The sequence below is a fragment of the Ictidomys tridecemlineatus genome, chromosome 15 (assembly GCF_052094955.1).
Source record: "Ictidomys tridecemlineatus isolate mIctTri1 chromosome 15, mIctTri1.hap1, whole genome shotgun sequence".
Lineage (NCBI taxonomy): Eukaryota > Metazoa > Chordata > Mammalia > Rodentia > Sciuridae > Ictidomys > Ictidomys tridecemlineatus.
In genome coordinates this window covers 15,002,232-15,021,614 of record NC_135491.1, presented here as the reverse complement: position 1 = coordinate 15,021,614, position 19,383 = coordinate 15,002,232, and the positions used below count along the sequence as shown (strand labels likewise).

The 19,383-nt window shown below is 59.6% G+C and overlaps 1 protein-coding gene and 1 long non-coding RNA gene across 7 annotated transcripts in view; one reads left to right on the top strand and one right to left on the bottom strand.

The window, feature by feature from the left end:
* The window catches only part of Actn4 (actinin alpha 4), a 69,805-nt gene that overhangs the window by 45,458 nt on the left and 4,964 nt on the right, over positions 1–19,383 (top strand). For 3 of the 6 annotated variants that reach the window (XM_021720368.3, XM_021720366.3, XM_040279845.2), the window contains exons 4-16: positions 2,053–2,139; positions 2,944–3,031; positions 5,247–5,325; positions 6,525–6,606; positions 8,276–8,361; positions 10,849–10,941; positions 12,011–12,241; positions 12,731–12,878; positions 16,164–16,314; positions 18,285–18,393; positions 18,585–18,725; positions 18,809–18,991; positions 19,081–19,215. In XM_021720368.3, coding sequence (XP_021576043.1) covers positions 2,053–2,139; positions 2,944–3,031; positions 5,247–5,325; positions 6,525–6,606; positions 8,276–8,361; positions 10,849–10,941; positions 12,011–12,241; positions 12,731–12,878; positions 16,164–16,314; positions 18,285–18,393; positions 18,585–18,725; positions 18,809–18,991; positions 19,081–19,215 — 1,613 coding nt within the window. Of the gene's footprint in view, positions 1–2,052; positions 2,140–2,943; positions 3,032–5,246; positions 5,326–6,524; positions 6,607–7,279; positions 7,366–8,275; positions 8,362–10,848; positions 10,942–12,010; positions 12,242–12,730; positions 12,879–16,163; positions 16,315–18,284; positions 18,394–18,584; positions 18,726–18,808; positions 18,992–19,080; positions 19,216–19,383 lie in introns of all 6 variants that reach the window. The other 3 variants (XM_021720369.3, XM_021720367.3, XM_005340503.5) reach the window with 1 other exon arrangement.
* LOC144370823 (uncharacterized) lies at positions 4,995–6,530 on the bottom strand. The gene is made up of 2 exons (XR_013430788.1): positions 6,212–6,530; positions 4,995–5,764 (listed from the first exon to the last, which is right to left on the bottom strand). It is a non-coding gene; the product is annotated as an uncharacterized LOC144370823 (long non-coding RNA).

Below are 19,383 nucleotides of genomic sequence, written 5' to 3'. Positions count from 1 at the left end.
ACTCCGCCAGCCCTGTGCCCTCCTCTGGGGCAGCGGGCTATCCTCAGGGCCCCAGGGTTGAGCTCCCAGACGCTTTGGGAGACGAGTTGAGGCCTAATGGAGCCCAGACGCTCCCAGCAGCCCGGGCTCCAGTTCTGCTCATTAGAGCAGGGTTTCTTGCCCTGACATCCCTGTTGTCCCAGCTTTTAGAAAAACAAAGAAAACTAATTGCCATTAATGACAGGCCCTGAGAGTGTGGCCAGAGCTCCGGGCCAGAATGTGCACGCTGAGTTCCAAGGCTTGCCCCGGCCCAGGACCTCTCCCAGGAGGGCTGCCAAGCCCTGCGTGCCACAGTCGAGGTGGTTGGTGTTTGTTTAAAAAAATCAAAACCCGAAAATTCAGTCAGGCCCAGAGATGTTCTCTCCTGCTGGCTCTCTCCCCTGGGCCCTGCTCCAGCCCGTGCTGCTCATGGCTGCATTTGTTTTGCTCAAATGCACGTCTGTCAATACAGAAGGGGTTGGAGGAGAGACCGGGCGGCCTCAGTTTCATTTGGAGAAAAACTTGATCTGAAATGTTCCCATTCATGCCCAGATTGGTTCCCTTCCAATCCCTGGAACCACTGGGCCCTGGGACGAAGCTAGAGGGCAGCCTAATGGAGCCTCATCCACCTGAGAACTTGGCCCTGCCCTGGCCGCAGCCCCCGCCCCTCCACATAGCCGGGCAGTTGGGGGAGAATGGCTTCTTTGTGGGGTTTACAAGAGGAGGAAGCCGTCGGGCACAGCTGCAGGTCAAACAACAGCTGGTGGACGTGTCCTGAGCCTGCACTTCCAGTGGCTGTGTGTGGGATTGGGCTGTCCCCTGCCCTGGAGGGCTGTATCTTGGTGGCGGGCCCCATAGCTGCCCCGAAGGAAGAGCTGCCTTTGCCCCACAACTGGGAGGGAGCAGGTGGCTCTGCTCAGTGTCTGTGTCTGGGGACTTGGACCTTGGGACAAGATTAGGACAGACACTGGTCCCTTCCCTGCCTCGGGCAGCAGACATGCATTTCCTCATCCTGGAACCTGAAGTCCAGAGCCGCTGTCCTCCTGTGGCTGTCAGTGCCCCTTTTCTTCCGGGTGTGTCCCTGGGAGGTGCACCCCTCCACTTTCTGACCCCTGCGTCCTCCAGCCACGCCTGCCCTCAGGTTTCCGCTCCTGGGGGGCTGCGCCTGGCCTCCCCAGCTCCTGCAGCGGCCTTTGCCGGCCCCCAGATGCTCTCTCCTGTCCTCTGAACTCGTTTGCAGGCCCCTGTGTGGCCCGCTGAGATGCGGGCAGCAGAGGAGCTGGGGCCGGGTGAGGCTCCTGGAGACAGGCAGTGAGGGGTGAGTGAGTGAAGGCTCGTGGGAGGAGAGGCCCCAGGGCATCCTCCATCGCCGGACAGGTGTGAGGTCCTCGAAGCAAAGAAGAACCTGGCTTGCTGAGCAGCCAGAGGATTCCAGGAGGGGGAGGGACAGTCACCCTGTGGGCCACACTGCGGAACACAGGGTCATCTTGGGCACAGTGGAATCTTTAGCAGGGATGTGACACAGATCCGACCCTCCTGGCTGCTGTGAAGAGGTGACCTGACTGTAGGGGTTAGGAGGAGATGGCAGGGGCACAAACAAGGGTGGCAGCAGCCCAGGTCCCCAGCACGGCTGAGTAGCCCGTGCACTGACCCATCAGAGCCCGGCTCACGGAGGGCAGGACCTTCACTTACAAGCAGAATCAGGCCTGAGCTTAGGTGCCATGGCATAGGTGTGAGCAGAAGGCCACACACCTGGGACAGTCCTCCCGGAGCAGTTCCATAGCTGGGCCATGACAATGAGCGGTCCCTGGGGAAGAGGTCTTCATGGCCTAGGAGACACACGGAGACGTGAGGCACCCGGTAGCTGCAGGCTTTTAAAACAGTCTTCTCAGGCCGTGGCGCCTCCTCCCAGGGAGGCAGGTGGGCAGCCCGGGTCCAGTGGAGAGCTGAGCTGGTCTCCCGGTGGGGCTGGAAGGCTGCCTGGGAGAGCCAAGCCTCCCTGCAGCCTAACAGCCCCCCTCCTCCCCCGAGCAGAGATCGTAGATGGCAACGCCAAGATGACTCTGGGCATGATCTGGACCATCATCCTCAGGTTCGCCATCCAGGACATCTCCGTGGAAGGTAAGGGCCTCCCGGGTCACGTCAGTTCCCAAAGCTTTGTCTCTGTGCTTCAGGCCCCTTCCTTGCTTCATTGGGGTGACTCAGAGGTGGCCTTTCACAGGAGTCTGTGGTTAGTTGACAGAGTCCTCCCTCGCCACTCACCCCCTCCCATGGCTTTGTTCTCATGGTCCCCAGGGTGTGGACTCTCACACTTCCGCCATGAAGCGGGCAAGGGAGACTGGCCCCTTTCAATTTTTTATTTAGAGACCGATCTCACTGAATTACTCAGGGCCTTGCTAAGTTGCTGAGGCTGGCTTTGAACTTGCGATCCTCCTGCCTCAGCCTCCCAAGCCACTGGGATCACAGGCATGCTCCACTGCGCCCAGCTACAGCTAGGAACTCTGGTCACGGACTAAGTGCCAAGTTGGGCCTGGGCTGGTTCTCTCTCTGCCCAACCCCCCACCCTTGGGTCTTGTCCTCATGGACCTGGTGTCGGCTCCGGCCATCCAGAAATGGGCTTCACGTCCCTCCAGCTACCTGTGTGCACCACAGGATGGGAAAAGCTGCCAGGCCACTTTATAGAGGGGGCTCCTGGGTGCTAGGTTACAGAGTAACCAGGACACAGGTATTCCCGAAGCTTACAGAACTCCCAGTCTGAGGTCAACTGCCCTGGGCTGGCAGCTGGGATGGGCTGGGGTCTGCTGCTGTGAGGGTGGGCATCCTCCCTCCGTGGGTGGTGTTTGCCCCGGACCTGAGGCTAGGTGTCCGCGGGTCAAGTTCCGAGGTCCATTTTTGAGCCCGTCTCATCGTCCCTGTGTTTTGCAGAGACCTCTGCCAAGGAAGGGCTCCTCCTCTGGTGCCAGAGAAAGACGGCACCATATAAGAACGTCAACGTGCAGAACTTCCACATCAGGTGAGCACACGACTCGGGCACCCCGTCGCCACCCCAGAGCCACAGGGCTTCCTCCCACCTGCCCCACTTCCTGTGTTTTTGTTGTGGTCTATGAGACACCAGCCCTCAGTATGTCCCTGTCCCAGCCCCTGTGATCCCACGGGAAGGTGCCCGGTCTTCTCCAAGGAGGAAGCAGTGGCCACCTGAAGGCAGGCCCAGCATTCCTGCAGCCTTCTAGAACCTTCTTCTGTCCCAAGCAAGGTGACTTAGAAACAACAACCAAGCTCTTCCTGTATTAACGTCTTGAAGACTGATCCTTCGTTATTATCTAAAAGTGGGGAAATATACTCTACTAAGAAGAGCAGCACCAGGCCCAGCTTGATCTCGCTCCCTCTGGTGGGAGAGGGTGAGACATATCACCGTGACCGAGGGCTAGTGCCACACGAGAGGTGGGGTGGCCCTCTGGTTAGGGCACAGACTCAGATCAGGTCCTGCTTGGTGCGTGACTTCGCCCCTCTAAGCCTCTGGGGCGGCACATAGGTTCCACAGGGGTCCTAGTATGTTCTCCAGAGCCCTGTGCTGGATATTGAGGGCCTTTCCCGTCATACTCTACTGTTAATAGCACATGCTCCATGGTGCTCCCACCTGTCTGTGTGTCTCTCTCTTTTGGTAATGCAGATTGAACTCAGGGGCACTCGGCCTCTGAGACACATCCTCAGCCCTATTTTGTATTTTACTTAGAGACAAGGTCTCACTGAGTTGCTGAAGCTGGCTTTGAATTCGCAATCCTCCTGCCTCAGCCTCTCAAGCTGCTGGGATTACAGGCTGCTACCACGCCCTGCCCTTTTTATTTTTTATTTTAAGACAGGGTCTTGTTAAGCTTCTTAGGTCCTTGTTAATTTGCTGAGGCTGGCCTTGAATTTGTAATCCTCCTGCCTCAGCCTCCCGAGTTGCTGGGATTCCAGGTGTGCATCACTGTGCCTGGCCGTGGTCCCTCTCTTGATGACTCCTCTCTGTGTCTCCTTCCTTTCCTCGCCATCAGATGATGATCTTCTCACTGTTTATGTGTTCAGTCAGTGAATATCTGTGGAGTACATGCTGCTTCCATGAGGCCCTGCCGTGGGCAGTCGACCCCAAGGCAAGGGGAGCAGCAGTCGGAGGTGCGCGGTGCAGCCATTTCAGAGAGTGAGAAGTGCTGTGTAAATATGCTACAACTGAGCAAGGCAATAGAACGCTAACTGGGTGACATTCTGAGCAGGTGACATTAAGCCTGACCCCGGAAAGAAGGATCTCAGAGAGGAAACTCTAACTAGTCCATCTTAGGACCAGCTTGTGACTCTGTAGAGGATCTCTTTGCTGGAGAGACCCCCTGCATGCCACAGCGGGCTCTTGCAGGGGGCCTGGGCTCAAACACAGGGCTGTGTGGGTGCTGGGCAGTGTGCTGCCACTGGGCTGCATCCCTGCCTTTTGTGTGCATGTATAATTTCTGATTCAGTGTCTTGCTGTGTTGCCTGGGCTTGGCCTTGAACTTGTGATCCTGACTCATCCTCCCTGGTTGCTGGGGTTGCCGGCCTGCGCCACGGCCCCTGACCACAGCCCTCCATGGGTCAGGTCAGCCACGGGGCTGGGTCACACAGCCCAGGCACTGGGCTCCTCTGAAGTGGGCCTGTCTCCTTCAGGGCTCTTGGGTATACAGTGCTCAGAGGGCCAGGCCATCTCACTCACACAGTTCTTGTCACACGTCAGACACTGGTGTAGGCACTTCCTCATTTACTCCTCACCACCACCCTGGAAGTTAAGAACAGCTTTGGTGCCATTCCATGTTCCCACCACAGTGAGGGCACCCTCCTCATGACCTGTGCTTTGCTTTCTTTTCTTTTCTTTTTTTTTTTTTAATATACCAGGGATTGAACGTAGGGGCTCTTAACTACTGAGCCACATCCCAGCCCTGCCTTTTTAAAATAATTTTTTTAAGATATTGATGGGCCTTTATTTTATTCATTTATTTGTAAGCAATGCTGAGAATCAAACCCAGGGCCTCCCACGTGCTGTTCAGGTGCTCTACCACTGAGCCCCAGCCCCAGCCCTCCCCAGTCCTTTTTTATATTTTATTTAGAGACACGGTCTTGTCAAGTTGCTCAGGGCCTTGCTAAATTGCTGAGGCTGGCCTTGAACTCACGATCCTCCTGCTTCAGCCTCCTGAGCCGCTGGGATAACCTTTGCTTTTCATTTGCAGCTGGAAGGACGGCCTTGCCTTCAACGCCCTGATCCACCGGCACCGGCCAGAGCTGATTGAGTACGACAAGCTGAGAAAGGTATGTCTCCTGCTGCCCTCAGTGGCCTCTCACACTTGAGTCTCCGTGCACTGTCTGCTTCCTTGGCTGGACCTTGGCTCCGTTGGGCAGGCTGGGAGCACTCGTGCCCGCTCCCCGCGTCTCTGGCTTGGCGGCTGACTTGCTCCCTGAGTCCCTCAGGGATTGTCCTGTCTCCCTCCACGGGTATTGCAGCAGCCAGGGCTCCTAGGGCCTGTCCCTCAGGCCTTCTGACTCCCCTTCCTTGGATTCTGGTTTAGGCAGCACCCCCCTCTGCCCCCGGGGAGGACAGTGGGGGATTCTGAACCGTCACCGCCGCCAGCGCCTCCTGGGCGAGAGCCAGCCCCGTGCTCTCAGGGCTCCCGGCTCTGGGAAGGCGGGCAGCATGTCCACAGCAAGCCCAGCACAGGAGGCTGTCCCCGCGAGCCGAGCCGGGGGCCACCTGCAGAAGGACGGTGCCCCTGAGCTGGAGGGGCTGGAGAGGGCCCTGGAGGAGGAGCAGCTCCAGGCCAGAGGAGGGCACGTTCACACACAGGCCCTCAAGCAGCTGCTCTGGTCACAGTGAGAACGTGACTCACTCCAGCTAGAAACCGACAAGGGGAAGCGAGGACGGGGGGCTGCGAGGATGGAGGCTGTGAGGACAGGGCGCTGTGAGGACAGGGCGCTGTGAGGACAGGGCGCTGTGAGGACAGGGGGGCTGTGAGGACAGGGGGCTGTGAGGATGGGGTCTGTGAGGATGGGTGGCTGGGGCACTCCAGGAGGTGGGCTGCAGGCGCTCCCCACACCTGCCTCAGTGCGCTCTCAGGCCTGGGCCGCACCCATGGGGTTTCAGGGCAGGAAGTTAATCTCAGATTGACAGGTGGCTGGGAACTCCGTGGGAAGTACGTACCTGCGTTTCCATGGAGGAAAAGTTCCATGGATGGGCTGGGCTTTGGCTCAGTGGCAGAGCATTTGCTGGCATGTGAGGGGCACTGGGTTCGATCCTCAGCACCACATAGAAATAAGTAAATAAAAGATCCATTTACAACTAAAATATTTTTAAAAGTTCCATGGTTTGCCCCATGGTGGGCATTGGCCTTCCCGTCCCTGGACAGCTCAGCTGGGGACTCCTGCCCTTGGTCTCCCCACTCCCAGGTCAGCTCTTGTGCCCTCAGCCCATGTGTCCTACCCCTGACTGCTTCCTGTCCCCCTTGCCCCCACAGGACGATCCAGTCACCAACCTGAACAATGCCTTCGAAGTGGCTGAGAAATACCTCGATATCCCCAAGATGCTGGATGCAGAGGGTCAGTATGTCCTTTTGGTTCAGTGACCACCTTTCTTTCCCGCCTCGCCTGTCTGGCCTGGCACTGGGCCAGGGCCCGCAGCCTCACCTGACCTTGGGGGTAACCTCAGGGAGCTCAGCCGGTGGAGTCGGGGGAGGGCTGAATAAGTCCTGGTGCACTGGACACCTGGACAGCGCATCACCCTGGTCCTGGAGCAGGGGCAGCGAGAGCCCACCAGGTCTCTGGGGTGGAGAAGGGCGGGAGGGAAGCAGCTGGGGGGCGGCTCTCTGGGCCTGGGGCAGGGTGGTTGGCCACGGCGCACTGGCTCCGGCTTCCTGCGCCCAGCCGGCCCCCCACCCCCGCCTGCTGTCCAGGCCGCCAGGGTGGAATTTTGTTTTTTCCTTTTCCGGCCTCACTCCAGCCAGCACCACCCCCAACCAGGACCCATGTCTCTGGCCTCTGGTGGCCCCTGGAGTTGACTGTCCTTCAGCCCCTCGAGGCCACCCTCAGAGAGGAAGTGGCCTCCTTCTGATCCAGTTCCCACAGCCTTGGCCTTTCCTGAGATCCCGGGGGTCGGGGCGGAGGGTGCACCCAGACCCGTGGGTGCCCCAATCAGTTCTGAGGGTCCTTCTCCCAGGACAGCGTGGCCTCGGGAGCCTGCTCGGGCGGCTTAACCCCTGTCGTTCACTTGCAGACATCGTGAACACGGCCCGGCCCGACGAGAAGGCCATAATGACCTATGTGTCCAGCTTCTACCATGCCTTCTCAGGAGCGCAGAAGGTACCGGGCAGGGCCGGGCAGGCCCTCCTCGCCGCCGCTGCCCAATGCCGCCGCTGCCTCTCGCCTCCCACGCTCACCTCATTTCTCTTGCAGACGGCAGTGGCCTCTCTCCGACTGGAAGCCACCCCCCCACTCCTGGGCATCGCTGCCTGTTCAGTCTTTGCTCTAGTGTCTGTCGGGTGCCTGGCCGTGCCAGGCTGTGTTCTAGGCAGTGAGGACAGAGTTGTTGCCAGTCAGGCAGGTTCCCTGCTCTGTGAGCGCGGACGCTCTGGCTCGTAACCACCATAGGTCAGCACCCAAAATTATTTCATGTGGCGAGAAGTGTGGTAGAGGACTTAGGACAGGATGGTGGCCTAGAGATAGCTGTGGTGCCTTAACTGGCCTTGAACAGGAAGGGGAGATGTGAGCAGGCTCTTGGGGTGAGGAGAAGGACTGAAGATTATGTTGAAAGCATTCCAGAAAGAGAGTGAGGCAGGTACAAAGGCCCTGAGGCAAGGATTAGCTTTTACAAGGAAAGGCTAAAGAGAAGAGAGTGAGGGGAAGAATGAGATACGGGGCCAGAGTGTTGGGGCTTGTCATAGTCTGGGACGAGGAGGTGTAGAAGAACACTAGGAGTAAGGAGTCACACCCAACATGTAAGCCCCTGCTTACATTTTCAGAAAATAAGTCTGCCTTGGTTCCTCCAGCCCCAGACAAAGCTGCTTTCACAGAGTCCTGGTTTGGAAAGGAAGCAGCTTATCCAGACCTTTCTCCCTCTGCTCACCAGGCAGCCGCACCACCCGGGCCTGGGGGGCTGGCTTCCAGTCCAGAGCAAGCTGTTCCTCCCGCATGAGCCTCGGGCCAGCCGGCTCCCTGCCTGCGTCTTTCACTCTCTCTGCCTCTCTCTCTCTCTCCCTCTCTCTCTGCGCAGATATTGTGGGCACTCTGAGGCCAGATGAGAAAGCCATCATGACTTACGTGTCCTGCTTCTACCACGCTTTCTCGGGGGCCCAGAAGGTGAGCCGAGGTGGGAGGACCCTTGCTGCTGTGGCTGCGGACCTGCCCTGTGTCACCCTACGTCACCACTGTTCACATATGGTCAGGGCCCTGGCTAAGCAGGGCACCAGAAGGGCCACCCAGGACAGATGTCCCGTGACTTGGTGTCCCCAGTGCCTCCCGCCGTTTGTGGGGGACTTCCATAGGGTCCCCAGAGGTGCTCTGTTTGAGCGCAGCCCACCTTGTGATAGGCGGAACGTCCTGCTCAGACAAGGAGAAGCCCGTGCCACAGTAGGTGGCAGAGCTGGGATGAGACCACGCGGCCTCCTTCTCAGGGCCTCATGCCTGCTGGTCCCTGGCCCCCCGGGCTCAGCTGTGCAGGCTGGCCTTCTCGGGAGCTCCCTGCTCTCCCAGCCGCCCTCCAGAAGCCTGGGTAGAGCTGGCAGAGGTGCCCACAGGCACCTTTCCCTGAGCCTGCTGACCGTATGCCACCCCTGGCCCCTCAGGGGCTCTCGTTTGGTGCCTCTGTGCCCTCCCTGGTCTCTGAAGCATCGCGGGCAGCGGTGTGTTCCGCTAGCTGTGTGTCAGCCTTTGGTGCAGAGGATGAGGAATCAGTCCTTGTTTAAAGAAGTGGGACTCTAAAGTCCCAGGACCACGGCTCCTGCTGCCTTCTGTAGACCACCTTGTGTCATTGTGACCTTGGATAAGGCACGTCCCTCCGTTTCCCCATCTATGAAATGGGGCTCGCGGTAGCCCCTCTTACAGGATTGTTCTGGGGTAAACAAGGCCCTGCAGGTACAGCCAGTGTTCTGTGAGTGGCCAAGGACTCCAGTGGCCAGTGGGGTTGCTCCTGCCCTGCCAGGTGGGCACGGGTGGTGTTTTCTGTCCCCCTGGCCACATGACCAGGTGGAGCCCCTTTCCCTTCTACTGGCCTGAGACTGGGGCTGATGTCTGCCATGTTCTGCTGGAGGGCACAGGCCAGGGACACCCAGGGAGGACGCACCCTCCCCTGGGAGGAGGGTCCTCACTGCAGACCTGCCTACGCACGCTTCCCACTGGACTTGCCCACTGTGGTCCTCCCTGCCCACCACGCTGCCCTCACCAGGTGGCTGTTCCTCTTTCTCGAACGCCCCTGTGCTCGGAGCTGAACTCTGGTGGTGGTCAAGGGTTCTGAGGGATTGTGGGCTGACGGAAAGGCGGGTCAGAGTGGTGGGAGGTTTCTGGGCAGCTGGGCCTAGAAGCTTGTTGCAGCCCTTCCTGTGGAGGAGACCACCCTGCAGGACATGGGCCTGTCCTGGAAGGAGAGAGCTAGACTGGACGCCTCGTGATGCCTGTTATTGCTGTGGTCCCAGAGATTGGTCCCATCTCTCTCCTAAGGGTGCTTTCTGGGGTTTTTGTTTCATAACTGCAAGGTCACCCCAGCCTGGCCTTGAGTGGCCCTCTTTCCTGGTCATCTGTAAACACCGCCTCTTTCTTCCTTTACTCAGTTCACTCACCAGCCCTGAGCACCCGACCCCCGACCCCCGGGCTGGCTGCCAGGAGTCCAGACCCCACATCCCTGTGACCAGCAGCATCCTGGTGGAGAGTGGATTTAAGCTTGGGGTGCCAGATGTCACTGCCCGTTAGGGGTCAGAAACTGACCCCGCGACCCCCCCGCCAGCTGCTGCCCTGGCTGTGCTTCCTGCGCGCTGGGGCTGGTGTCACCAGCTGAAGCCTCGAGAGCTCACTTCTGAGGGGCACTGCCTGAGGTCCCTAGCGTGTCCTGCGGCAGGGTGCAGGCTGTGTGCCCTTGTGTATGCACGCGCTCACACTGGCCTGGCTGGCTGCGCCCTCCCTGCCTGCCCTGCAGTGTGGATGGGAGAGGCCAGGCTGAGCGCCTGGGGCCGTCTCCCGAGCCTCTCTGTTTTCCTCCCGTCGCTCTGTAGACCCTCCTCACTATTTCTGTTCCTGTTCTGTTGCCGTTTCAACTCCTCTTGGACCCTTTCTGTGCTTCCTGAAAGGTACCTGGCCTCTCCCTGGTGTGGCACCTCCCTCCTGCTCACACCTGCACTCCCCCCACAGAGAAGGCAGGGCCTGCTCCCTGCTGCCCACGCTGTGTTCTCCAGAGCCACGGCCCCTTCTGCCCACAGCTGATTTCTGCCCACGCGAGGTGGTAACACCCACCCAAGGGGAGGAGAGGGGACTGGGCGTGTTGTACCCACACGCTGGCTGCTCCTGGGTCCAGAGCCCCCTGTGGCTCCCTCCAGCTATTGTCCACCTGAGGCTCCTCCAGGACTTGGGCCCACTGCAGCTCCTCTTCGTGGGGACTCTTTGAGGGCTTGTTCTCAGGACAAGAGGCTCCTGCAGGAGCACGCAGGGCCCAGCCGTCCTGCTGCAGTTGCACTTTCTTTCCTTCCCCTTCGGGAAGTTCTCTGAGGGCCATGGACAGGCTGCTTTCAAGGGACACGCTGTTGGCGGGAGGGTCCCCAAGCCTGAGGCAGTCCTGACTCTGCACTTCTCCCGTCCTAGGCCGAGACTGCGGCCAACCGCATCTGCAAGGTGCTCGCCGTCAACCAGGAGAACGAGCACCTGATGGAGGACTACGAGCGGCTGGCCAGCGACGTGAGTGCTTGTGTCCCTGCCCCGCTGGCCCCGCAGCTTTGCTGACAGCTCTTGTTGCTCTTGGCCAGAGGTCCCCGCAGCCCTAGTAGGGAGATGGCAGGTGTGGCCGCAGGACTAGCAGAGCGCAGGAGGGCACAGGGCGTGCGGTCGCCGGGTCGGGGCGCGGCCCTTTGGCCTGGTGGTACAGGGTCAGAGCCTGGTCCCTGTCGCAGCCAGCTTTTCCTGCAGAGATGCTCAGCAGTCACGTGACTGACTGTTCTTCGGAGGCCAGTGGTTTCCAGCCTTTGAGATTTCACAGACCAGAAGATTTCGACAAGTATCTGACAACAGTCTAGGGCGGCCAACTTTTTATTTTGCCTACACGTTTTACAAAAGCCAAACTGGGTTGAGGCCCGGTGCTCGAGCTCTTGCCTGCCACGCACGAGCCTGTGCCCCATCCCCAGTGTTGCTGCAGCCGTCCTTCCCAACACCAGGCAGGGCAAAGAGCGGAGCTCCCCGGTCCCCCGCCATTGCCTGCCAGGGACTCTGCCCGAGCGTCAAGGTGCGCTCTCAGGCAGACGCTTCTGTCCTCGATCCAAGTGCTCTCCAATAGAAAGTGACTGGCTTTACCTTCCTAGAATTGTCCTAGAAAGATCAGAGTAGCTGCTAGGAATACACGTTGCTTTCTTTTTCAAGTTTCTGATGTTTTTTGGGTCCCAGGCCATGCTCCCTCGCGGGCCCCTGCCCTTGTGACATTTACCATCCCTGAACCAGCAGAGAAGCTCTTAGATAAGCTCAGGGAAGCCAGGGCTAGTGGGTCACCTGACAGCGAGGAGGGGGCTTCTGAGGGGGGGTGTTTGTTGAGCTGCCCATGTGGACCTGGCAAAGAGGCAAGAGGTACAGCCGAGAACAGCTCGGGGTTCCTGGGAGGCCTTGTTCCCAGAATCCTGTGCTGTGGGGTCCCAACAGGGAGAGCCAGGCTGGGGAGGAGGAAAAGCCCTGGGGGCAGGTCCCACGCTCCATAGCTGGGGGTAGGCCGTGGGCACTCTGCCCCCTGCAAGGGTCACCACAGCTTCTTGTGGGCCTGCAGCTCCTGGAGTGGATCCGGCGCACCATTCCCTGGCTAGAGGACCGCGTGCCCCAGAAGACCATCCAGGAGATGCAGCAGAAGCTGGAGGATTTCCGCGACTACCGGCGCGTGCACAAGCCGCCCAAGGTGCAGGAGAAGTGCCAGCTAGAGATCAACTTCAACACGCTGCAGACCAAGCTGCGCCTCAGCAACCGGCCGGCCTTCATGCCCTCTGAGGGCAGGATGGTCTCGGTGAGCGCCCGCCCCAGGGGGCCATGCCTGCGGGACTGAAGAGCAGCTGGGAGGGGCAGCGGCAGCTCAGAACAGCCCTTGGGCTTGGCCTGCTGCTCGGCTAGCACGTCTCCCTCAACCAGAACACATGGCCTCTGGGGCAGGCTGGCTGAGGGTCACTTCACACTGCCCCACACCCCATCATTCACTGATGTCACACTTGAGTGGTTTGTGTGGAAGTTTGAATTGGGACCCCTAGGCTGCTGTAGCCCTAGGATTGAGGGTCACCTCTGGCTCCATAACCTCACCCACAGCATCCCTCTGTCCGTCCATCCATTCACTCGCTCTCCAGTTCACAGGCTCATTCAGTTAATGCAGAGGAACCCAGGGACCGAGTGTGCTGGGCTCTTGGCACCTAGACACGGCAAGGAGTGGTCGAGCAGGACTGCGGCCCCGCCGCTGACCTTCCGCAGCCTCCTGTGACAACCCTGCCCTCTCCTGCCCCCACAGGACATCAACAATGGCTGGCAGCACCTGGAGCAGGCGGAGAAGGGCTATGAGGAGTGGCTGCTGAATGAGATCCGCAGGCTGGAGCGGCTCGACCACCTGGCGGAGAAGTTCCGGCAAAAGGCCTCCATCCACGAGGCCTGGACTGACGGTACGGCCCTCTTCCCCGTTCCTGCTCAGATGTGCACACACGCACGCACACCCGGAGCCCCTGCTGTGCAGGGTCTGTGTGTCCAGCCCCTTTCCTGTCTTGTCTAAAGCTGCTTTGGGACTCATCCAGCCCCAGGCAGCAGGGCGCACCTGGGCCATGTCTTCCTTCTTGCCCAACCTGCACTGGCCTCAGAGATTATTACAGGCCTCTTCCTGGGTCATGAAGAGTCAGTCATCCAGGAATGCAGCCAAGCCCTGTCCTGCTCTTTAGGCAAGTGACTGTACAGCTCTGCCGTGGCTTCTCTGAGGCAGTTCCCATCCCCATCCAGGTCAGGCATATGGGCAGGGCTCTCCTGTCCCTGGCACCGTGTTGGGACAGTCTGCTCCCATCTCACACTGCGGGTGCCGCATGCTAAAGAGCTCGTGTGTTCCCAGCTGTCTCTGGCTCTGCTGTGGGGCCTGCGGTGGCGCTCGCTGGCTGCCAGCCACGTGCAGGAGCCCCTCCTTGCCCTGCCTCAGGGCCTCCTGCCAGGGACCTGGACCCCTGCAAGATGGGTCCACTTGGAGGGAATTCGTGTCGCCTCCTGTTTCCCGGCGGCCCCAGAGCTGCCTGTGCCTTGGCTTGGGATGTAGAATTCCATCACGTCCCTGGCCCTCGGTCGGGACCCACACCATGGTTGAGATTCCAGATTCCAGGGGCCAGAAAACTACCAGTCCTGGGAAAGCCAGAAAAGAAAAGCAAGCACAGGCCAGGGGCGGGGTTCACGGAGGCCCTGGGTTCAGCCCCAGCTCTGGTGCCGGTGGGAATGAGGGGGACAAACAAAAAAGCCCTCCACAGGCTCCTTGCTCCTGCTCGTGGCCCATACTGCCTCCTGGCCCTGCTGGCCCTGCTGCCACCATGGCTCAGCTGATCCCCCTTCTCACCTGGTGTGGTCCTTGGCTCTTCTGCCCCTCACTCCTCACGGAATCTCCGTCCAGCCTCTGGGACCTGTGCTAGCCACTGTCCACCCTGCTGTGTGGGCAGGCCACCCCACCCCTGTCCCAAGAGGTTCCGTGGCAGCTCCACATGTCCCACAGGCCGGTGCCCACCTCACCTGTCCCTGGCTGTGGCCAGCTCGTGCCCTTCACATGAGCTCAGCCTGCTCTTCTCCAACAGCAGTGCCAGATCCACAGCGATCCCCTGGTCCTCTCTGCCAGGGACACATGGCATGGCCAGGCAGGGACGGGGGGTGCAGGCCCCTCTCCTGTGCCTCATAAAGTGGTACCTAGGAGGAGGGCATGATGGCTGCTGCCGTCTCCTGGGGAAGGAGGCTGGCGTTCAGTCCGTATGTTTGTTCAATAAACATGTCTTCAGCCACTCTCCCAGACAGGCCTGTATGCAGCAGCTTTCTGCCCAGGGAATGCTCGGGCCAGCGAAGGTTTGCATTTCCCTTGTCCTAGAACCCCTGGCCACAGCAAGGAGAGGTTACAGCACCCACGTCCCGCGCTCAGGCTGAGCTGTCCCCTGCTGTCTTGCTCCACGTGCTCCTCCTCCAGGGCTGCTGGGGTGTCGTGCCTATGGGTTTCCTTTCTGGGCACGTCTTTCAGTGCCCTCTCCAAGGCTCCAGGAAACCCTGGGCAGTGGTTTCCTGAGGGGCGTGGGTGCGATGGCCCACCAGAGCCCTGTCCCTGGGAATGACTGGGTCTGGCCTTCACCTAAGGAGTTTAGAAGTTAGCTTAGTCCTGGGCCCGGGCCCTGCTGGTCCAGGAGCCTCCACATACCCCTGCCTGGCTAGGCGTCCCCTCCGCCACAGGCGTTTGGCATCAAGCCCTGCCTGCATCAGCCCAGAGTCCCCGGCAGCTCCCATGCCTGAGACCGGAGCTTGTCCTCTGAACCAAAGAAGGGGCTGGCCCCGCAGTCCCCTGCACCCCAGTAGCAGTCAGGACTCGTCCTCAGTCTAGTTAGGGGTCTCTGGCTATTTGAGCATCACTGCTCAGTATTGTAGGGCTGAGGGTCCATCAGATGCTCCTCACTGGGACCTGGATTTCCTGCAAATGCAACCAAACACCAGTGAACCCCCACGTCCCTCCTCTGGCTGCCACTTGGCCTGCCACTGGGCCCGCCCCCTGGTTCCTCAGGCGGCCCCTCCAGCTGCCTGCTGAAGCGTGGCCAAGGCCCAATGCTAACCCTGCTATTTCTGGTTCCCACCCCAGGAGAAGGCGGTCTGGAGAGGGGAACTGCCCGCTAGCCTCTGCGGTCAGGCCTCCCAAGGGGGTGGGGCGGCCGGCTGGCCAGAGAGCGGCGTCTCCGCTTGCCTGCGTGCCAGGCCCTGCCGAGGGGTGGCTGGTAGTTGCCGTACAGATGAGGCTGTGGGTGGCTGAGATGAGCATAGCACTGGCTCCGCACCCACCACTCTCACGTCACCTCACTGAAGCCTGGACTAACCCGATGCCATGTAGCTGCTGCTGTTGGCCCCATTTTACAGATGAAGGATGGGACCCAGAGACTTAGTCACCACACGGGGTGGCAGCTGTTTGTTAGTGCTCTGGGCAGAGCCAGAAGGGGCTCTCTGAGCTGCCACTCCTAGCAGAGGAGCTCAGCTAAAGCAGGGCCCCTTAGGAGCAGGGTCCTCACTCCCCTCCCGCAGGCTGGCGCACTCCTCTCTGTGCCTTGCAGTCACCTCGCTGGCTTGCAGGGTTGGCTTGAGCTTTGTGCTGGGTCTGTCATTAGTCAGGCTCCAGGACTAATAACAGTGTTCCTCCCTTCAAAGGGCCTCACAGCGACCCCGCCCCACTGCACATAAACAGCCAGAGGACTGTGGGAAGGGGCTGAGATGTGTGGTGGGATCACACCCGAGGAGCCTGGCTCCCAAAGGCTGTGCTGCAGGCTCTGGGCCAGGCTCCCAGGAGAACCCAGACCCTGAAGCTGCCCCTTCCCTGGCCCTGCCAGGGGAGTGGGCCTTGGGCCCAGGTGTTTCTCCAGGTCCTGTCCCACCAGAAACGGGGTCTAGCTGTCTGGCCCTGCTGCTGTGGTTCAATTCTATGGTCCCCTCCCAGTAAAGGGGGTTGAGTTCAGAACACAAGGGTTGAGTGGGGATCGCTGTCTCAGGCCCACAGACTCCATCCAGAACATACTTGGGCCTAGAGATCCCTGGAGGGCAAGGAAGAAGATTCTGGAAGTTTCTAGACTCATAGTACCTCCCTCAGCAAGGAAGGATGTGGAGTCCACGTCCCCTTTCCCCTCCTAGTTAGACAGCCCCATGGCTGCTGGGCTGCTGTCCAAGTGCCTCTGTGCACCCACCCCCAGGGAAGGAGGCCATGCTGAAACACCGGGACTATGAGACAGCCACCCTGTCAGACATCAAAGCCCTCATCCGCAAGCACGAGGCCTTCGAGAGTGACCTGGCCGCACACCAGGACCGCGTGGAACAGATTGCAGCGATTGCCCAGGAACTCAAGTATGTGTGGGCCCTCTGCGCCCTGCCCTGGGGGGTGGTGGAAAGCATCCTGGGTCCAGCCAACCGTGGCCTGGAATGGGGCCCTTGAGCCTTCACCTCCTAGATACCGCGAAGGGCCCTCTGGGGTAAAGCCTTTGGCCCCTCCTGCCTCAGCCCTGAATGAGGAACAAGGAACTCTAGGTCCTCCAGCAGAGAAGAGGTTGCTGACCACTTGTCCTGAGTCCTCAGGCTTTAGGGGTCCCCGAGCCTCACCTGCCCTGCCCACCATACCATGTAGGCCCCCAGCCCCTGGCGGGGTGGGCCGCTGGTCTGTTGCACTCCCAGCCGCTCTTCCCCGAGGAACCCGGCTGCACAGTAGGCCCATTGTTCTGCCCGACCTCTTCCCTCCTGCTCAGAATACACTTATTGTGAAGGCTTCCAGGCAGCCGGGTCTCACCCCTCCCTTCCCCACCCTGCAGATAAACTTGTGTGCACAATTAGTACACTGAGCCCCTGGAGCCCCTGAATGGGGCCTTATTCCACCAGCGCAGTGGCCACGGCAGGGAGGGCCCGGCGAGTGGGAGGCCCAGGCCATTACTTCATGGAAAATCCACAGGCCCTAAAGAAGCCGCAAGGCTCCCAAAATAGCCGTCTGCTCGAAAATAGGCTTCTTGGCTGGAGCTGCCTCTTCCACAGCCACCCCTGCCCTGCTGCACTTGTCCCCAGAGTCCTGCTATTCCTGAAGACGGGGACCCAGGCTAATGCCAGGGAGCCCCGCAGTGGGCACCCTGGTTTCCCTCCTGCTCCCCCGTCCTTGCTGTGGGGTGCTCTAGGGCTTCCCATCTGCCCCAGACGATGCTGTAGGGCTTCCACAGGTACCCCCCAGGGTCCTGCATGTTCATACCAAGGACAGCAAGGCCAGAGGCAGGTACCCTCAGGGGCTGTAGGGGCTATAGGGACATGGGCAGGTGCCCCCGGCTGACTGGGCCAGCTGCATGAGACCTATTGCCCTGACCTGGGGCCTGGGGGCTTTCTAAACTGTTCTGGAAGAGAGAGGAGGGTTTTTTGAGTGCTGTCCATGCCACAGTCATCCAAATAATAGTTCCCAAACAGCAGCAGCCCCCTCACTCGGGTACAGCCCAAGAATGTACCAAGGGGGCACAATGGATGCCCGAAGCCGTGAATAACACCAAACCTTAGGTCTGCTATATTTTCTGTGCATATGTACCTATTGTGAATTTAATTTTTACAGTAGGTACATTAAGAGATTATCAACAACAAAGTAGTACAATTGTGACAATATAGTGGAGTAAAGTTCACAGGGATGTGGTCATTCTCTCTTGAAACAGTCAAGACATTGATGTTTTCAAGTCATAGATAACTGAACTGTGCAAGCCGAACCTCAGATAATTCTATTTGCCTGTTAAGGCAACTTACTTTTTTTCTTAAATATCAAATTGGTTACTTATCATGAGATTGCATGCTAGTTACATCTTTTTTTCTTACTGCCCGTTGAAATGAATTAAATCGTTTATGAGTAGCTGTTGCTTCTTGTATTTACGAGGTGTAGAGGCTGCTCTGAGCACTTCATGTGCATGAACTGACTGGACACCCCCATAGACTCATCCCACGTCACAGATAAGAAAACGGAGGCATCTGGAGTAGGGGGTACACTCAGCCAGGATCACCAGGGGTCAGTCATCATCGACCACATTCCAGAGCCCGTGGTTTGAGCCTCTGCACTCTGCCGGGTGTTCTTTAAATCAAGGAACAGCCAAAATCCCAGGCCTGTTAGGGCTGCACTACACACACACACACACACACACACACACACACCCCGGTTGTTTAGAAGCCACTACTCCTGCCCCCCCACTCCTCCTGCCCTGGGCAGCTGATTACTACTGCCCTCCAGTGTTGGCCCTGGGACCCCTGGGGCAGGGTGCAGCTACACCCCTTGCCTGGGGTCTCACTGCCATCTGCCTGGCCCACAGCGAGCTGGATTACTATGATTCCCACAATGTCAACACTCGGTGTCAGAAGATTTGTGACCAGTGGGACGCCCTAGGCTCTCTGACCCACAGCCGCAGGGAAGCCCTGGAGGTGAGGAGGGGCTGGGTCACTGGTGGAGCCCTGGGCCCTGACTGTCCTTGAGGATGGTGGGTAGTGAGGATGATGTCCAAGTCCAGGGGCTTCTCCTGACCCTCCTTAGTGCCCCTTGGACTCCTCCTTCCTCTACTCACCCGCTGACCTGCCCTCCTGGCTCTGTCCTTGTCCCTGTCCGCCCATTACAGAAAACAGAGAAGCAGCTGGAGACCATTGACCAGCTGCACCTGGAGTACGCCAAGCGGGCCGCGCCCTTCAACAACTGGATGGAGAGCGCCATGGAGGACCTGCAGGACATGTTCATCGTTCACACCATCGAGGAGATCGAGGTCTGCCCGGCCCCGGGGCCCTGCTCCCTTCTGGGGGCCCAGGAGGTCCAGGCTGCCCCCCTCATTCTTACTCCTTCCCTTAGGGCCTGATCTCAGCCCACGACCAGTTCAAGTCCACCCTCCCCGACGCCGACAGGGAGCGGGAGGCCATCCTGGCCATCCACAAGGAGGCCCAGAGGATCGCAGAGAGCAACCACATCAAGCTGTCTGGCAGCAACCCCTACACCACCGTCACCCCCCAGATCATCAACTCCAAGTGGGAGAAGGTGGGCCAGAGCCCCTCGAGGGAAAGGCTGGTGGAGCCAGCCGGGCAGGAGAGCCCACAGCCCTGACCACTCCTGCCACGTGTCCCCAGGTGCAACAGCTGGTGCCAAAGAGGGACCGTGCACTTCTGGAAGAGCAGAGCAAGCAGCAGTCTAACGAGCACCTCCGCCGCCAGTTCTCGAGCCAGGCCAACGTGGTGGGGCCCTGGATCCAGACCAAGATGGAGGTGAGGGCGCCCCCCCTTGCCCTGGGCGTGGGCGAAGTGGAGCACGCACCTGAGCGAGCTTCTTGGTCAGAGGGTCCCTGTGGCCCCTGGGCTTGTTAGGACCCCTGATCACCCTCCAGGACTAGGAGGGCCACCAAGTTCTGTGGGCAAAAGTGGCAGCACTAGACA